Source organism: Triticum dicoccoides, chromosome 7A (genome assembly GCF_002162155.2).
Source record: "Triticum dicoccoides isolate Atlit2015 ecotype Zavitan chromosome 7A, WEW_v2.0, whole genome shotgun sequence".
Lineage (NCBI taxonomy): Eukaryota > Viridiplantae > Streptophyta > Magnoliopsida > Poales > Poaceae > Triticum > Triticum dicoccoides.
Window position 1 is genome coordinate 89,586,012 of NC_041392.1, and position 15,974 is coordinate 89,601,985.

Genomic DNA, 15,974 nt, shown 5'->3' on the forward strand with positions numbered 1-15,974 from the left:
ATAGTACATAATGCTATTAATAAAAAGAATTGTCCATGCTATTTACAAAAAAAATGATATGATGCACACAAAAAAACTTTCCATGATTCCAAAAAATGATAATAGAGACAACATGCATGTGTAGTTTCGCCATGATGACAAGTACGGTATAAAAATTGCTATGATGAAATAGAAACCAATTACAATGGCAAAAACACGTCTTAATTCATCACGGAGACAATTAAAAGTTGCCATGTTCTAATTAGTAAAATTGCCAATGAATAAAAAATGTGCATGGCAAGATTATGGAAACCTATTTTCTAAAAAATAGTTAAAGTTCCAAAAATTAAAGTACTACCCACCCGTCTCTTGATCCAGTTCTGTGGAACCAAAAAAGGTTCGTTGAATAACCCACGGGTAGGTCGCATGCCAAACAACCACAAAATGAACGACGACAACAGGATACACACATGTTCGGTGGACAATCTGCACAAATCACAGCGCACTTTGATCGAATGGCTAGAAATGTGAATTATATGTATATCTCATCTAGTTGAGTTTTAGCAATTCCAAATAAATAGAACACACAACTTTTGACACTTTATAGGCTGACAAAAAAATTCGAAACAATATAGCCTCTTAATTTATGAAGAAGAAAAACAAGAAAAAAGAATGTAAAAATTTACAAAATGATAAGAACAAAATAAAATAACAAAAGAAAAAGAAAAGCCTTATGAGCCATCACTCTAATCTCCTCGGAAATGAGTCCAACTACCCTTTTACTCTCTCAACTAACTGAAAAGAACGAGCACAAAATAAGAACGAATAGCCTGCTAGTAGAAGACAAAGAAAAAAGAGAAACGGCCCGTGGAACATAACAATGGCTCACGTTCCGTATGAAACGAGCAGAAAAAGCAAGCCAGGGCCTGGCCAGGCACTGAAACGTCTGAAGAAAAAGACATTTGGAAAACAAAAGTTCAAAGAGAAAGAACACATGGACTGATAGGCTACACGAGAGGAAGAAAAACACAGCTAGAACTGGAGCACCAGAACGAGCATCCATCTAAGGCATCTCCCTTCCCTCATTTTTTTTTTAAATAGCACGAATGAATTAAGGGCATGTACAATGGTGTTATCTTAGGATTGCCACGTAGAATAAATAATGAGATGGAGGAGAGAGAACTCATAGAAAAATGATTGTCTTGTCTTATTTAAGAAAAGACAAGAGATGATCTCTTAGCATAATATGTCTCACCATGTTTTTAAAAATAGCTAGTTATTGAAGATAAGGTTAAAAGATGACCCATTGTAAACATATTTTTTTTGTTATATCTAAATTATATGCAAAATTTAAGATAAGACTATCTTATCAACCATTATACATGCCCTAAGTTGCAGTACTCTATTTTGGCTTTCTGAGTTGTTGTAAAAAGACCGGCATATCACGAGTTCAGTATTAGGCTATTAGCTAAAGAAATTCCTACGAGAAATGAAAACACTTCAGAAGAAAATTGATTCTTAAGAAGTTACACAGACATACCGACGATGCTCCTCCTCTTACTTCATTTCTAGCACTGAAGTTTAATTCCAACTAACTCTGTCAACTGTTCGAGACATATTGGTTGAAGGTATCTTTTGGGCACCATGAATTCATAAATACCGTTGCCTGGAGCTCTGTCAGTAGTTCATTTCTTAAGCTGCTTCGCTCAGAAAATACAGTGTCAAAATTTTGGAGCACATTCAGTCCGGTGAGTCTTGTTTCCTCGTGTTTTGAGCCTTCTATACTGCGAGGAGGCACACCATCCATACCAGCTACGTTTAGTGCCAAAAATCGTACGTTTAGTGCCAGACCGTTCATTGAAAAAACATGTTAGTATTAGAATTTGGCCTATAACGTTTACTGGTAATATGACATGATACTGAAAGCTCTCATGTGCTCTGCAATTATAGACATCAAGGCAAGACTTGCGACCAGGTGACAAAAACAAAATCTAGTGGCTCAATAAAAACCCACTATAGCTGTCAGTTTTAATAGATCCAGATAAGCAACAACACTCCGAAAGGTTTAACTGCTAATCACAAATTTTGGGAATACAAAAGCTGGTAAAACCAGCCAGGGGTTTACAATCGCCTGCAGTTGTTTTGACATCCTCCGCTTCTTCAGTTCTGGGCTGCCGCCGCCGGTGGCTGCTGCTGAGCACGAGGTGCTTGAGCCTGCTGCTGCCCTGCCGGCGCTGGTACCGGCTGCTGGGATGAACTCCCTTGTGGCTGCTGCGCTGGGGGCGCCAGCATTGGCCGGTATGGCGGATACTGGGGTGGGTACGGCATGCGAGGCGGGGCCATGTAACCGCCGCCATATGGTGGGGGTGGGTAGTAAGGAGGGTACTGAGCACCCTGGTAGTAAGGCGGCAGCGGCGGACGCATAGGATAGCCCTGTCCTGAGCTGCTTGACGCCTGAGCTTGCCCAGCATGCTGTGGCCCTGCCTTGCTGCCATCGCCTTCCTGCGACCTGACTACAGCACCCATCCTCTGTGGGTCCATTGAAGGGTACATCCGCTGATCCACCGCTGGCGGTGGTGGGATGTTGAAGTAGCCTGATCCTTGTGGTGCCACTTGCTGTTGGCCCTCCATCCCAGGTGGCTGAGGCTGGTCGCTGCTATGCTGCTGGGATATGACAGCCCTAGGGAGCAATCCTCCATGGGATACATGGCCTTGCCTCCCAGCCTCGTCATCATCTTGCCTTGGGGCTTGAGGCTTGCCCCACATGAGCTTCAGGCGCACACCCTTGATGACTAGCTTGTTAGCAAGCTCCTCTGCAGCTCTCTCAGCACCTTCTCTTGTTGTGTATGTCACAAATGCACAAGCACGCTGGATTACCATCCTGATGGATTCGATCTCACCATGTGCATAAAACTGATCCCTCAAATCCTGCTCACTGACTCGGTTATCAAGTCCACCAATGTAGAGGGTCCTTATAGTCTCATCATCTGGTGGCTGCAGAGATGGCATCTCACCTGCCTTACCCAAAAGCTTGAGAGCCACTGGGTCATTAACTCTGTAAAGAGTAAGAAGGGAACATCAGAAACCAAACCAAAGATTTAAGTGAAGTGTGCACATCAAGATATTCACTCAAGAGTCAACAAGAAGGAGCAATTGATCTACTGCTACTGCTTGGTATAACGGAAGTTCAATTAGGTTGAGATACCATTTTAAATAGCTACAAGCTCAGTTCTTATCTAAGTTTAGACAGCTTTAATCCCCAGATAAATGGATGTACGATAATTTTCTTCAGTTAATGCCCAAATTCAGATCAGCCACATACAAGTTTAAATGTTTATTAATCCTGCAGTTGCTTTTTCCATCCTCAGGAAACATGAAAGAGAATTGAGTTTAGTGGTGCAATCACATCATACTCTAAACATAACTTGAAACTATAGGTCAAAACAACAGAGGAAGTGAGATTAATCTGCTTATTTGGATAAGTCGGCTAAGATCCAACTACAAGGCTATTAAAGGAGAATCATTGCATGATATGATGGTTCTTGCCAGACACTCTAAAAGAAGTGTGCAATATTATGGACATATGAACATGCCATATATATCAAGGACACTCAATTTCAGAAAACAAAGTACAGCAACATGTCAATGTCTAAAAGCTAATCTGAGGTTGCTACAGGAAGTTTTAACTCATATGTCGTGATTATGAAAAACTACCTGTCAATGCTATACGGAAAAATTGCAGAGAACTAAAAGCATATACCTCAATTTCGTAGGCACAATAAAATCACATACCCATAGTAGCGATCTTTGATGTTCTGCTGGGATAACTCCCCTGTCTCAGGCATCTCGTGGCGATATGGGCACTCAGCACCTCTTGTACATTCACCCCGCACATAGAAACTGCAAACATGAGCTCGGTTCCTCTTGTAATATGGTGAAGTCCTCTGAAGCTTCAGAATGGTATCATTTGGACGGGCCTTTCCATATGAAGAGTCATAATCTATGCCAGCTGCAGCCTGCATACATATAAAGCATGAACTTCCATTCGGAGGAACTAATCATAGATTCAAGAGGCAGGCACAAGAAGTTGAGCATGGGTGACATAAGCAGATAAATTGTACAAGGCAGTATGGAAAATCAGAGTACAGTTAAAAGATATTGTGGTTATTAGTTATCAATATACTTTAAGCGCATCCATCTCACTAAGTTTTAGTAGATCATTGCAAGTCACAATGAAATTTGGTTTTTAGTGTCATCCTGTCATAAAACCAGTGATTTAGACATGCTCACTGCAGTAGATATGGAAGTTAAGTATCACTCCATCCCAAATTACTTGTCGCAGAAATGGATAGAAAATAGATGTATCTAGAACTAAAAATACATCTAGATATAAGCAAATGATGGCAGCAAGATTGTGATGAAAAATAAAACATACCTTACGATCATGCTCTTCTGCAAAGTACTCACGGTTGACATCACTCCTTGGAATTGCATCATTCGAATTGATCGCGAGTGCCGTATCGCGAACCTGAACTGGCAGACCATATTCAAGGTCCAGAAGGCAGACCTGGCAGACGTTTTTCAACTTGCAGCACGTCTGGCAGATCTCTGTCTTCTTGTACCTTGCATCCCGACCAGGTCTCCAACGGAAGACAGTAAAAGGACGCGCACAGATCTTGCATTCCTTGTCATATTCTGCTCTGAGCTGCCAACGCAAACAAGAAAACTGGTAAATAATCCGTCTTACAAAGAACTGAAGCAATAGAGAACAAGGAGCAGTTCACAGAAACAAAAAAAAAAAAAGCTTTAACTGCAGATGTTTTCACATCCACTGCATGTTTAATTGTACCCCTAAACCATCTGATTGATACCTTCTTTCTGTTTTGCTATCCAGTTAACTGCTTACATCTAATTTACCCATAGATAGACACAACCGCAGGGACAGGTAAACAACCACACATGTAACCAAGCAGACCGATCCACCCCGAGCTACCGATTTGATACTTGGTAAAAAATTCTACAACGTGGCAACTACAACAACACAACCAATCTGTTCAGTTCAGCCGAGAGCTACTGATATCGATTTTATTTAAAAAATCCTAAAACGCGGAGAAGTTCTAAACGAAGCGCACGCCAGCGAGACAGACGCCTAGCTTCGACTCCGATCTACTCCCCAACGTAGAGACAACAACCGCACCGAGCAGATCGCGGCGGCGCGCACAAAATCGCGCCGACACCGCCGCCGGACCAGCAACCGAGCGCGCGAATCGACAAGGTGGGGTTAGGGTTTGGGGGGGAGGGGAGGGGAGGGGGCGCGCGACGCGTACCATGCGGACGTAGGGGTTGTCGCCGAGGCACGACTCGCAGATGATGGGGAAGTCCGACCGCTCCCAGCCGTCGGCCTGCGCGTCCCGCAGCAGCCGGTGCGCCATCGCCGCCGCCGCCGCCGATGCAGTCGCCGAGAGGCAGCGAGAGCGAGAAGGGAGCGCACGGGACGAGACCTCGATTCGATTAGACGACCGCGACGCGCTATCGGGCTCTCTCTTTCTCGTCTGGCCTGGGTGGGTTGGCTGCCTCTATTTAAATGGGCTTGGGTCATCCGGGCCTTAGTCGGCTTCTAAGACGTAGGCCCGACCGACATACGGATTGCAAGGGCCCAGATAGTCAGCCAATATTGGGTAGTTGGTTTAGCGGCCCACTAGAGAAAGTTAACTCGGCCGGCGGCTTGGGCGACCCCGGCAGAGGTGTCGAGCTGCGGCGAGATGGACGGCGGCGGCGGCGACGGCGGGAGGAGCAGGGAGCTGGAGAGGCTGCGGGCGGAGAGGGACGAGCTAGACGCCCGCATACGGCTGCTAGAGTCGGAGCTCGAGGCCGGCTCCGCCGCTCCGGTCTCACCCGGGGCGGGGGTGGGAGACGGCGGGTGCGTCGGCGGTGGCGGTGCGTGCCAGGCGCGCCCTGGGCTCGCGGATGCCGATTCCCTCCCGGCCGACATGATCTACCGGTACAGCCGCCACCTCCTCCTCCCGGACTTCGGGGTCGAAGGTTTGTCAGCTCTCAGCTCAACTGCACACCTGCTCGGCGAGGCTCGATGAACCTGCCCTCTGACGCCTTGCTAACAACGTGGCAGGCCAGAAGAAGCTCTCCGGGTCATCGATTCTGGTGGTCGGCGCCGGGGGACTGGGCTCGCCCGTGGCGCTGTATCTAGCAGCTTGCGGTGTTGGTAATGCTCCTGCCCTGTCCCTGTTGCTGCTGGACTGAAGCCGTGTGCAGGGCACTTCTTCTTGCTGTCACTGACGCATTGCTTTCCTGTAACCCGCTGTTCTCCTAGGGGTCTTGGGCATTGTCGATGGTGATGATGTTGAGCTTAACAACCTTCATCGACAGGTATGAATAACTTGGGATTTGCTTTGCTCCTCTTATCTCCTATTCTCTTATCTTTATGTCAATCTACCTTCTGAGTTATGTTGGCAATCATGCCATCTGTCTATCTGAGAAACAAATCTGAATGATAGAAGTAGGCAAAATATTCTCATTCGCTTTTCAGGGTGTTAGCTATCGAATTCGGTCACTTTGCTTGATAAAAGTGGACCTTTTGAACATAACTGCTCATCAGAAATTGGTTGCTATTTCAAGTATTTAACAGTGACGGGGCATGCTATTCCTCATATTAAATATTTGAATGTTGTCTTAGATAATCCACCAAGAAGCTTACATTGGAAGATCGAAAGTGAAGTCAGCAGCTGATACTTGCCGTGCGTAAGATACTGCTCTTTCAACCATTCTTTGTATGGTTGTATCCCCTCTCTTTTTGCGAATGTGGTCGTACCCCCTTTTAAATAGTATTTATGGCAAAAAAGCTCTTGCAGATTTGAGGCTACCGTGTAACTAATTTCAGTTGTGTTATTGTGAAATCAGGATTAATTCGTCTATTAAGGTGGTAGAACATCATCATACTTTGAAGCCAAGCAACGCTTTGGAGGTTGTGAGGAAGTATCCTTCAGTGATCTGATGTGATCAGCAAATGAACACTACATATATTTAAAAACAATGAATACCCCTGTTTTCAGCACTAAATTATCACAGATATGATATAGTTGTTGATGCAACTGACAACCTTCCTACGCGGTACATGATCAGTGATTGTTGTGTATTGCTAAACAAGGTAACACATTTTGTTTTTGGCTTTTGTTAACAAGTGGTACTCTAACTACTTCACAATGTAATCCTGATTGTCTGTTGTGTTATGTTGGTGGTTAGCAAGCCTTCTGCCAGGCTGTTGGTTCTTATTTATTAGCTTGCACCACTATATTTATGTTTATTTCATTTGCACTGGTTTTCATTGATCAAATTCTGAACTGTTATTTTATTCGTGCAGCCTCTTATATCTGGTGCAGCATTAGGTTTAGAAGGACAGGTAAAGTTGTTTCTTGCAAAAGATCTTGTATTTTTTATAGTCTGACTTAGTATTTTTGTCTTCATTTGCTGATGTCTTGAATAGTTGACTGTTTATCATCATAACGGAAGCCCATGCTACCGGTGTCTTTTCCCAAATCCACCACCAGTGGCAGCTTGCCAGAGATGCTCAGACAGCGGCGTTCTTGGGGTTGGTAAGTACTCTAGTAAATCATGTTTCATGGCATAGCAACAGCATACTGCAGCAGTTGAAATATGAACTGTAGTTTTCACTGTAAACATTTTCCGGGTATGTATGCGTACCCAAATTTCTGTTGCACAAACAATTAAAAACACAAATAATTAAGTTACTCATCAAACACTACACAGTTTTTAAATTAGTTTATTTATCGGGTGACTACAATGTAGATTGTTTTTTGTATAACAATGCTTCATTTTCTAGATAGAGCATGCATTTACTACTGTAGTTGTAAATTATTTGGCAGTAAATAGGATGGTCTGTGTGTGCTTAATTGACTTCATATCTTCTTTTTTCATAACTAATTTCGTACTGTAGGCTCACTACTTTTTGTTTACTAGTTCCGGGAGTGATTGGCTGCCTGCAAGCCCTAGAGGCTATAAAGGTTGCAAGTGATGTTGGTGAACCTCTAAGTGGAAGAATGCTGCTCTTTGACGCTCTATCTGCTCGTATTCGAATTGTATGTTACTCTACTTCCTGCTTATGCGCCTGTAAATCTATTCATTTTCCCATATTGTGCTGCATACAGTCAGGTGTCATTTGCTACTTGTAATACCCGTTCCATATATTAGGAGTGTAACAAATACTCCCTCCGTAATGAAATATAAGAGCATTTACAGCTCTTATATATTTCTTTACAGAGGGAGTAATTAGGAAGGAAATTTCACTTTTCTACATGAGAGTCATCCATGAATATGTGCATTGTACTTCATGTGCATTTTGGACAAGGGAAAATTAGACTTGCTGTCCAGTCCTCTGTGTACTAGCAAATTTTGAACATGATAAGTCTACTCTTATATTTACAGCTGCTGCAGCTCAAATAATGGGTGCAAGCGCCATATACTGTCTACCTCCAACTTAAATGTTTTTAGTATATTTTATCATATAATCAAACTGCTAGTCATATTTATAATATGGCAAGTGGGGTATGTTCATCTGGCCAATCCTACTAACTGACTTCAGCCCTGAAAGTGGCAATTTAAACAATGTAGGTTTTTGTACCATATGTAACAGTTGGATTGGGATATGCATAGTATATTATGATCATTAAGCCTATTCTGCTGATCCCGCAAACTGTCATTAGCCTTGTATGACCTTTTGAAGTTGTATCAATTGTTTGAGGATTGACTTGCACAGGACAAGTTCAAACCTGCCTATAATTTGTTACTTTATATTATGCTTGTTTCATACTAAACAAATTCTATATATTTCATTATCAAATCTGCATATTTCTGCAGGTTAAGATTCGAGGAAGCTCGCCTACTTGTACCATTTGTGCAGAAAATTCAGTTTTCACGCAAGAAGATTTTCAGAAGTTTGATTATGAGACCTTCACACAATCCCCAATGTCTGACAAGGTATGTTTTCCCTCTGTATTGAGATTCTGGTTTGCTTTTAATACTTGAGAGGGCTTCAGAACACTGACTTCATAGTTTGTCTTTAATGCGATCGGCATTTTGTGTAAACAAAGGGAGCTATGAATTGCATGTTTCGACTATTTTCTTGTTACTCTAATCACGTGTGAGTTACAGAGTAGAACTCTAATGCTAGCTTAGCACTTAGTGTTTAGCAAGTGTTATAGGAAATGCTCATGGCACTGCAAACCAACTGGGTTTCCCTACTTGGCAATTTTTGGCTAATCCATTGTCCCATACACAAATGTGGAGTGATAGTCCAGTACAGATGTGCAGTGAAAACATTTAACGAGCACCCTCTAGTAGCTCTACAACCTGAGTTGGAATATGGGTATGTGAGTACTGAGCAGTCCAAGTCCAGTTTTTTTTCTTTTTCGGTAGAGCCTGCGTGTCACATGGAATGGCCACCATTGATAACCAGCTTACACAGTAAGCAAGCTGAATGCCATGTTGCCAGTAAGTCCTTACATGGAATTCATAATTCTTTAGGGCTTCTCTAGTTTCCCTGAAAACAAAGGTGCAGTGCCAAACAAAATAATATTCCCTCCATCCCAAAATAAGTGTCGTTGATTTAGTGTACTAAATCAGCGACACTTATTTTGGGACGGAGGGAGTACTAAACTAGTTTCTTCTGGATCACTTAGTTCTTGTTCCAGGTTGTGAAGCTATGACATTTCACATATTGTTATGATTAATGCAGACGGCACCGAGCCTGAACCTGCTACCAGAAAGTGCCCGCATCACTTGTACAGAGTACAAAGGGCTGATCGACAAGGGGGAACCTCACGTGCTGTTGGATGTACGGCCTGCTCATCATTTCCAAATAGTTTCACTTTCCCGGTCTCTGAACATACCACTCTCCGTTCTGGAGGAGAAGCTGCCTATGCTCGAGACCTCAATGAAGGAAACTATGGATGCCTCCGCCACCTCAGATAAACAGCCTTCCTTGTACGTTGTCTGCAGAAGAGGCAACGACTCACAGAGCGCTGTCCAGCTTCTCCGCGAGAAGGGCTTTCACTCCACCAAGGACATAGTCGGTGGCCTGCAGTCTTGGGCACATGATGTCGATCCTGATTTCCCCGCATACTAGCGAAGTACATTTTGGGCTTATTGCCGAAGTTCCAGCCTTAATACTGGACATGAACGTCCAGCTTGAGACCGTTGTTTTGTGTGGCGTTGCTTACTTGAGCTATCTTGTAATTTGTTGCTGTAAGTCTAGAACTCCGGATTGCTACCTCCAAAGATCTGGTGGAGTTGTAGTAAGACACTGCAGCAGGTATACAGGCGCGAGGCGCCTTGGTGAAGTTTCTGTGAAAGGTGTTTCCTGTAAACTTCCGGTTGTCATCGTCGAGGAGTATTACTGTTGTCATTATGCCTGAAGTGAGGCGTTCCTGACTGTTTTTGTTGCCATCCCTGATGGTTTCTAGCCGTCATGGAGACCATTTATTCTGTTAGTATATCAACTTTCTTTGAAACCTGGTCCAGCGAGAACATAACGAATGGCGCTCATGTGGTGCTGCTGCCATTGGAGCAGACTAAAAAGTTTGGACTCCTTAGTGGGTTACACAATTGACATGTAGCGTGCCACAAAAATTTGAGTTCAAATTTAAGTCATGCATCGTGTAATAAAAAGGATGATTTCTGTCGTGAATAGACTAACATATTTTGTGAATAGTGTTTTCGCTGTTGTGTCCGTCTCAAAAATTTCTTGTAGGTTTCCTGACTTCTCTGTGGAATTTTGTAGCACGGGAGGTACTCACCATGTCGATACATTCAAAATTGTATGCACTTTTGAATTCTTCTCCCATTTCCTTACACTAGAGATTGGTGTATCTATCTAGTAATACAAGGGGGTCAAATTCAATTGAAGAAACAAGTGTGACTTACTGAGATTAGCATCATTTGTATGCTTATTTTGTAATAATTCCTTGTGTCCAAGAATACACATATTTCCTGGTAGCAGTTTTAACAAAAAACATATTTCTGCCAGAATTGGTGGCAATCGGTAACAGTTCCTTTTGTGTCGGGCTCCTCCACAAACTTGTCACCATCATATGTAATCACTATTTTATCACAGTTATTTCTATAGATACTATATAAAAATAGCATTACATAAAACTTGACACGCAGGTCATTAAAGCGGCAATCATATGGCTCCAGCCATTATGTCATATCATGAAACACACGTCATGTTAAATATTACAACATATATACATCTAATGCAAAATTTCATCAATATGATGAAGACTATGCCACATCACATGCAACTGGCAGAACTAAGTTAGACGCCTCTACTCGGTTTATACCAAAATTTATTGTACGTGCCTTCTATGGTTTTAGTGTTGGGAAACATAATAGAAAACAAAAAAAATCGCCCTACTATCACCGAGGAACAATATGAAGATGCATCAATGGTTAAGATATCATTACTGACTCCGAGTAGCAGCGGAAGTAGACGAGTCGGTGTACATCATATTTGAAGTCCCTCGAACCATGGATGAACGATCTCGTAAACCTCCCAGAATAGTCCCTCGAACAGAAGACCAAAAGCACGGCCTCTCCACGGATTGCAAGTGTACGGTCTTCACGATCCGTCAGCATTTTGTCGTCTAGAGCTAATCATCGTCGGAGAATTAGAGGGAGCAGATTAGAACCACATGGGGATTCTAACTATAAGGACTAGAGAATCTATGTCAAGCTCTAATTGATCAACTAGGACCAACTAGAACTAGAGCTAGAGAATTGGAGGAGTCTCCAAAACTTGTGTCTTTAAAAGTGCCCAAAGCCTCTAGTATATATATAGGTTGTAGGGGAGAGGGGATCTGCCACACAAGTGGGAAGGACTCCCCCCTTGCGCTGGCCTAGTACGGGAGGGGGAGTCCTCCCCCACTCCAATTCGGCGTCCCTAGGAGGAAAGGGGGTGCCACCCCCTATTGGGCCCTTGTGACCCAATTCTCCTTCCACCACTTTGGCCTTTTAAGGCCCGTTAATATTTAATTGATTATAAAAGCCTCCTAACAACTACTAGAGCCTTTATTATTAATTTAACATCACCGGAACATTTTCCACCGATATATTATTTATTTGTAATACCCGGTATTGCCCAATAAACTCCGAAACCCTTCTGATGACCCCGAAACGCTTCTGTTTCCTCTTGGAACTATTTCGAATATTAATGAAATAATTCAACAAATAAATTCTTGATACTCTCATCCTACTAACACTCAGTACATCATGATTACCTTAAGCTTGTGATCCTGTAGGTTCGGTAAAAACATAGACATGAAAGAAACCCCTTCATTCAATGACCGATATCGGAACTGTGGACGTCCATACCGATCCATATGATTACCCGAATGATTGTAACCTTTGCTTGTCATGTGATGTCCCCTTTGCTTCACGATACTTTACAAAACCCGAGGTGAGATACCTTGGTATCCTCTTGAGTCAAACACATGCTCACTGTATCGGTCTCCTCGTTGCTGGTTTTGTTCTTCTTTCTCGTTCACATGTTCTGGCATCCCTGTGACGTAGTCACCTGTGTCTAGCCAAACAATAATGGATGTCGTCACACAGAGAGGGCCCTAAAAATATCTCTCCATCGTCGAAGGAGCAAATTCCAGTCTCGAGCTATCGAGTCCCTTGTCAAACTTTCTAGTGAACCTGTAAGTTGTCGTTATGATCACCGTGTTACAAATGACATTTGAGCAACCCCAAAGCTCATCGTACGGTAAGAAGTGACTACGATACTCTCATGGTCTAAGGAACTAAAACACACGCTAACACTCTGTGTTATAATTAACAATTGACTTGTGATAATATTATCTCAAAGTATAACATACAAGTTTGGGTCGATTCAATATGATCGTTCTTTTTTAACATCATACACTCATTGTTGTTTTAGGACTATCGTTTACACTTAACGATATCCTAAGATCCAGAAAACGTGATCACTAACAACACTTGAGCCGGTCGTATTTTACCATTTATTATTCTACACGTGCATATGAGTTTTTCACTGAATCGCATATTACAGGATCATAGCAGTTATAGCATAGAATATAAACTCTTAATTACGAACATGAAAATATAATACTACAATATTATTGCTTCTAAGGCATACTTCCAACATTTAAAACAAACCATTGTTACCTACGTTCATCATCAAGTATGATTATTTAAGATGCTAGATTAACTTTGCGAGGTGTATGTAGGAAAAGACTTAATTAAAAATATCTAGCCCCAATACTAAAATTCGTCATATGCATGACCCCATGTAGATCAAATCTACATGCCCTCTAGTTTACAACAACTTTCCAGATTAAGGTGGAATCCAAAGAATTGAGAATACATCGTTGATCTGACAAGTGACAACTAGCATACTAGGAGCAGCATAGAAGGATCGCAGGGCATAACTTTTTTACAAAATTCCACCATGCCGCCAAGAACAGAATAAATCAAATTCTAGGGAAGCAACAAGAACATCAAGTAATAGAACATATGTTGTTTCTCAATGAAGTTCGGTTCTCTGTGGCCATGGCCGCCACAGCCTCCTCGCTCGTGAACTCCCTGTACATATGGGCTTCCTCCAGCCGGTGATGCGGGAGGAGACCGAGGTTGTAACGTTGCTCCTCCTGCGCCTACCAGGACACCGGCTACGGCGCTGGTTGCTCCTCTGCCATAACGACGTGGAAGTGTGTCTGCACCTGCTCCATGGTGAAGTCGGCTCGTCGGGGGAGGCCTCCTCCATCGTCTGGTCATCATCGGAGACCTCTGCATTCTCTGCCGGCGCGCCGCTTCAAGATGACTCTAGTGAGAGGTCGCATCCGCTCCAAACCGGCATGAATGTGGCGCTGGCGCTCTGGAGTGGCACTGACAGGCATGAATGCACATCAACTGCTTCACACGGGAGGGGATTTGGGGAGGGTGCGGGGAGGCTGATGCGTACGTGGCCCCGATCCAAACGCTCGCAAAGCCCCCATGGTATGTGTCCGCTTTACGGGAAAACGGACATTCAGACCAGTTTGCGAACCGATGAGTACTATGATGAATGGCAAACTGTGTCCGGACCTAGCTCTCGGTCTCGACGGTTGCGGGTGGTTTGTGGTCCGTGTTGAAGATGCCCTTAGTACTTAGATTCTAGTTGCACCGCTGTCTCTCTTAGAGCACACCAATCATATGACGGAAAATTTTAACGTGGTTACTAATTAATGAGATCAACGCCTCATATCTATTTTGTATTCTTACCTTTCATGTGAAAAAAGGAGGTAAGAGGGACCTCGTTAAAACTGCTCTCATATGAACATATATATTGGCCAACATAAATTGTTAATCGGTAGCAACGCAGCGTGTATTTAGTTAGCTACTGGAATTAACGAGTTAGTTTCTGGAAAAAGTAGAGGCTAGCGGAGAGAAACCCCACGCAGCAGGTTGCATATGGCGGTCGATCGGGGAGAAGTCATGCAGCAAGCATGCATCCCGTGCACGCGCCTCCGGACAAAATAAAGCAATGGAGCACGTTACGCTGATCAATGATCGTATCCATGGATGGCATGGCACCGCCCTGCCCTGCCATCACGCCACGATCCGATTCGATCCCCGGCTCAGAAGTCAGAATCGGGGCGATAGCGATACATCCATCGGGGCGTCCGTACATCCGCTGCACCTCGCCGCCCACCTCCCACGTACGCCCTAGCTCCGTCTATATAAACCCCTGCACCCCCGCCCCAGCGGTTCAGGACTAGCTAGCTCCCTCGGCCGTCTCCCCACCCCATCGCCCGAATTAGCAAGTGTGTGAGAGAGATCTTGAGGGGCAGGCATGGGTCTCCCGCTTGAGCAGTGGCGCGGCAGCGAGGAGGCGGACAGCGGCGGCGGCAAGCAGGCGGAGGCCTCCGTGTGCAGGACGCCGAGCGGCTCCAAGGCCCGCGCGGCTGCCGACGGGGGCTGCCCCGCGCCTCCTAGGAAGAGGAGGGCCGCGCCCGGGGCCGTCTCGCAGCAGGGCGGCAGGGGCTTCTACGCCGGCGCCGACGTCGAAGCCTTCTTCGCCGCCAACAACCTCTAGTCTAGAGTCTAGACCCTATCTAGCAGCATGCAACTCCAAACTCCTCGGCGCCGACGATGATCTAGCTTCTGTGTATGGTGCACCAGGTTGGGGTGCGTAGTTAACTAGCTAGCTGAGTGATTTACCTAAGTATGTAAGTTAGTTACTTCTATGAGCTTGTGGTCGATCGGTGCATGCGTAATGCCGCAGCGGCAGTGGGTTAGTAGTGTAGTATATGTCTACGTACGCTCATCTGCATATTTCTACTAGTTTGTGTGTGTCAACGGCAGTCGTCTGGTGCGTGTCTTCCGACCGTTTCTGTAAGATATATTTGTGAACTAGGTGGAGTTTTTGTTTGCCTTTATATGCTTGGTTGATTTGCTGAGATTTTCCCATGAAAGTTCTTTTCTTTTACGTCAGACAAGTTTTGTGTCCAAGGGTGTTCATGCATGGCCCCTTGACATAATAATGTACCAAACTTCAGAAACAAAATCGGTGCCCCAGACGGTTTCACGATTTACCATGCAAAATGTAACACAAATTTTTAAAACATGCAAGTGATTACAATTTACTTTTTTTGAAACAGAGGCAAAAGAAAAATTATGTGCGCCTGCGTCTCACAATGTAGAGGCGAAGCTCTCTTCCATGAGAAAAAAAACGATATCTGCAATACATATCCATGATGTGTTTGTGCAATTTGCTCATGAGCTGTGTCACCCATGGTGTGAACTATACAAGATGTGAAAAGGTAGTATTATTTCACACCGATCTTGACTGGCTTCGGCTCCATCGGATCTTAGTCTTGCATGCCACCGTTGGAACCGAGCAAGTGAGCATGAACCTGCCTTGTTCTTGAGGAAAAAAGCATGAACCTGCCTCAGCTACCGGC

At 44.1% G+C, this 15,974-nt stretch overlaps 3 protein-coding genes across 3 annotated transcripts; 2 read left to right on the top strand and 1 right to left on the bottom strand.

Annotated features, from left to right (window-relative positions):
- Window positions 1-1,955: 1,955 nt before the first annotated feature.
- Window positions 1,956-5,513, bottom strand: LOC119334500 (zinc finger CCCH domain-containing protein 40-like). Its single transcript, XM_037607060.1, has 4 exons — window positions 5,307-5,513; window positions 4,415-4,684; window positions 3,772-3,995; window positions 1,956-3,034 (listed from the first exon to the last, which is right to left on the bottom strand). Exons 1-4 carry the CDS (start codon window positions 5,409-5,411, stop codon window positions 2,140-2,142), a joined length of 1,494 nt encoding a protein of 497 aa, XP_037462957.1. The 5' UTR covers window positions 5,412-5,513; the 3' UTR covers window positions 1,956-2,139.
- Window positions 5,514-5,684: 171 nt separating this feature from the next.
- LOC119330370 (adenylyltransferase and sulfurtransferase MOCS3-1-like) lies at window positions 5,685-10,520 on the top strand. The gene is made up of 11 exons (XM_037603477.1): window positions 5,685-6,021; window positions 6,107-6,199; window positions 6,308-6,363; window positions 6,671-6,735; window positions 6,895-6,969; window positions 7,063-7,141; window positions 7,355-7,393; window positions 7,478-7,586; window positions 7,972-8,090; window positions 8,869-8,988; window positions 9,746-10,520. The coding sequence occupies exons 1-11, from the start codon at window positions 5,742-5,744 to the stop codon at window positions 10,133-10,135; spliced, it is 1,425 nt and encodes a 474-aa protein (XP_037459374.1). The 5' UTR covers window positions 5,685-5,741; the 3' UTR covers window positions 10,136-10,520.
- Window positions 10,521-14,800: 4,280 nt separating this feature from the next.
- Window positions 14,801-15,462, top strand: LOC119327484. The gene has a single exon (XM_037600586.1). It carries the CDS (start codon window positions 14,864-14,866, stop codon window positions 15,104-15,106), a length of 243 nt encoding a protein of 80 aa, XP_037456483.1. The 5' UTR covers window positions 14,801-14,863; the 3' UTR covers window positions 15,107-15,462.
- Window positions 15,463-15,974: the final 512 nt, after the last annotated feature.

Coding starts and splice junctions, on each gene's coding strand:
- LOC119334500 (XM_037607060.1), bottom strand. CDS start 5,411: ATGGCGCACCGGCTGCTGCGGGACGCGCAGGCCGACGGCTGGGAGCGG. Junction 3,996..4,414: donor CAGAAGAGCATGATCGTAAG/GTATGTTTTATT, acceptor ATATGTATGCAG/GCTGCAGCTGGCATAGATTA. Junction 3,035..3,771: donor ATCAAAGATCGCTACTATGG/GTATGTGATTTT, acceptor TACTCTTTACAG/AGTTAATGACCCAGTGGCTC.
- LOC119330370 (XM_037603477.1), top strand. CDS start 5,742: ATGGACGGCGGCGGCGGCGACGGCGGGAGGAGCAGGGAGCTGGAGAGG. Junction 7,394..7,477: donor CATTAGGTTTAGAAGGACAG/GTAAAGTTGTTT, acceptor TGTCTTGAATAG/TTGACTGTTTATCATCATAA. Junction 8,989..9,745: donor AATCCCCAATGTCTGACAAG/GTATGTTTTCCC, acceptor TGATTAATGCAG/ACGGCACCGAGCCTGAACCT.
- LOC119327484 (XM_037600586.1), top strand. CDS start 14,864: ATGGGTCTCCCGCTTGAGCAGTGGCGCGGCAGCGAGGAGGCGGACAGC.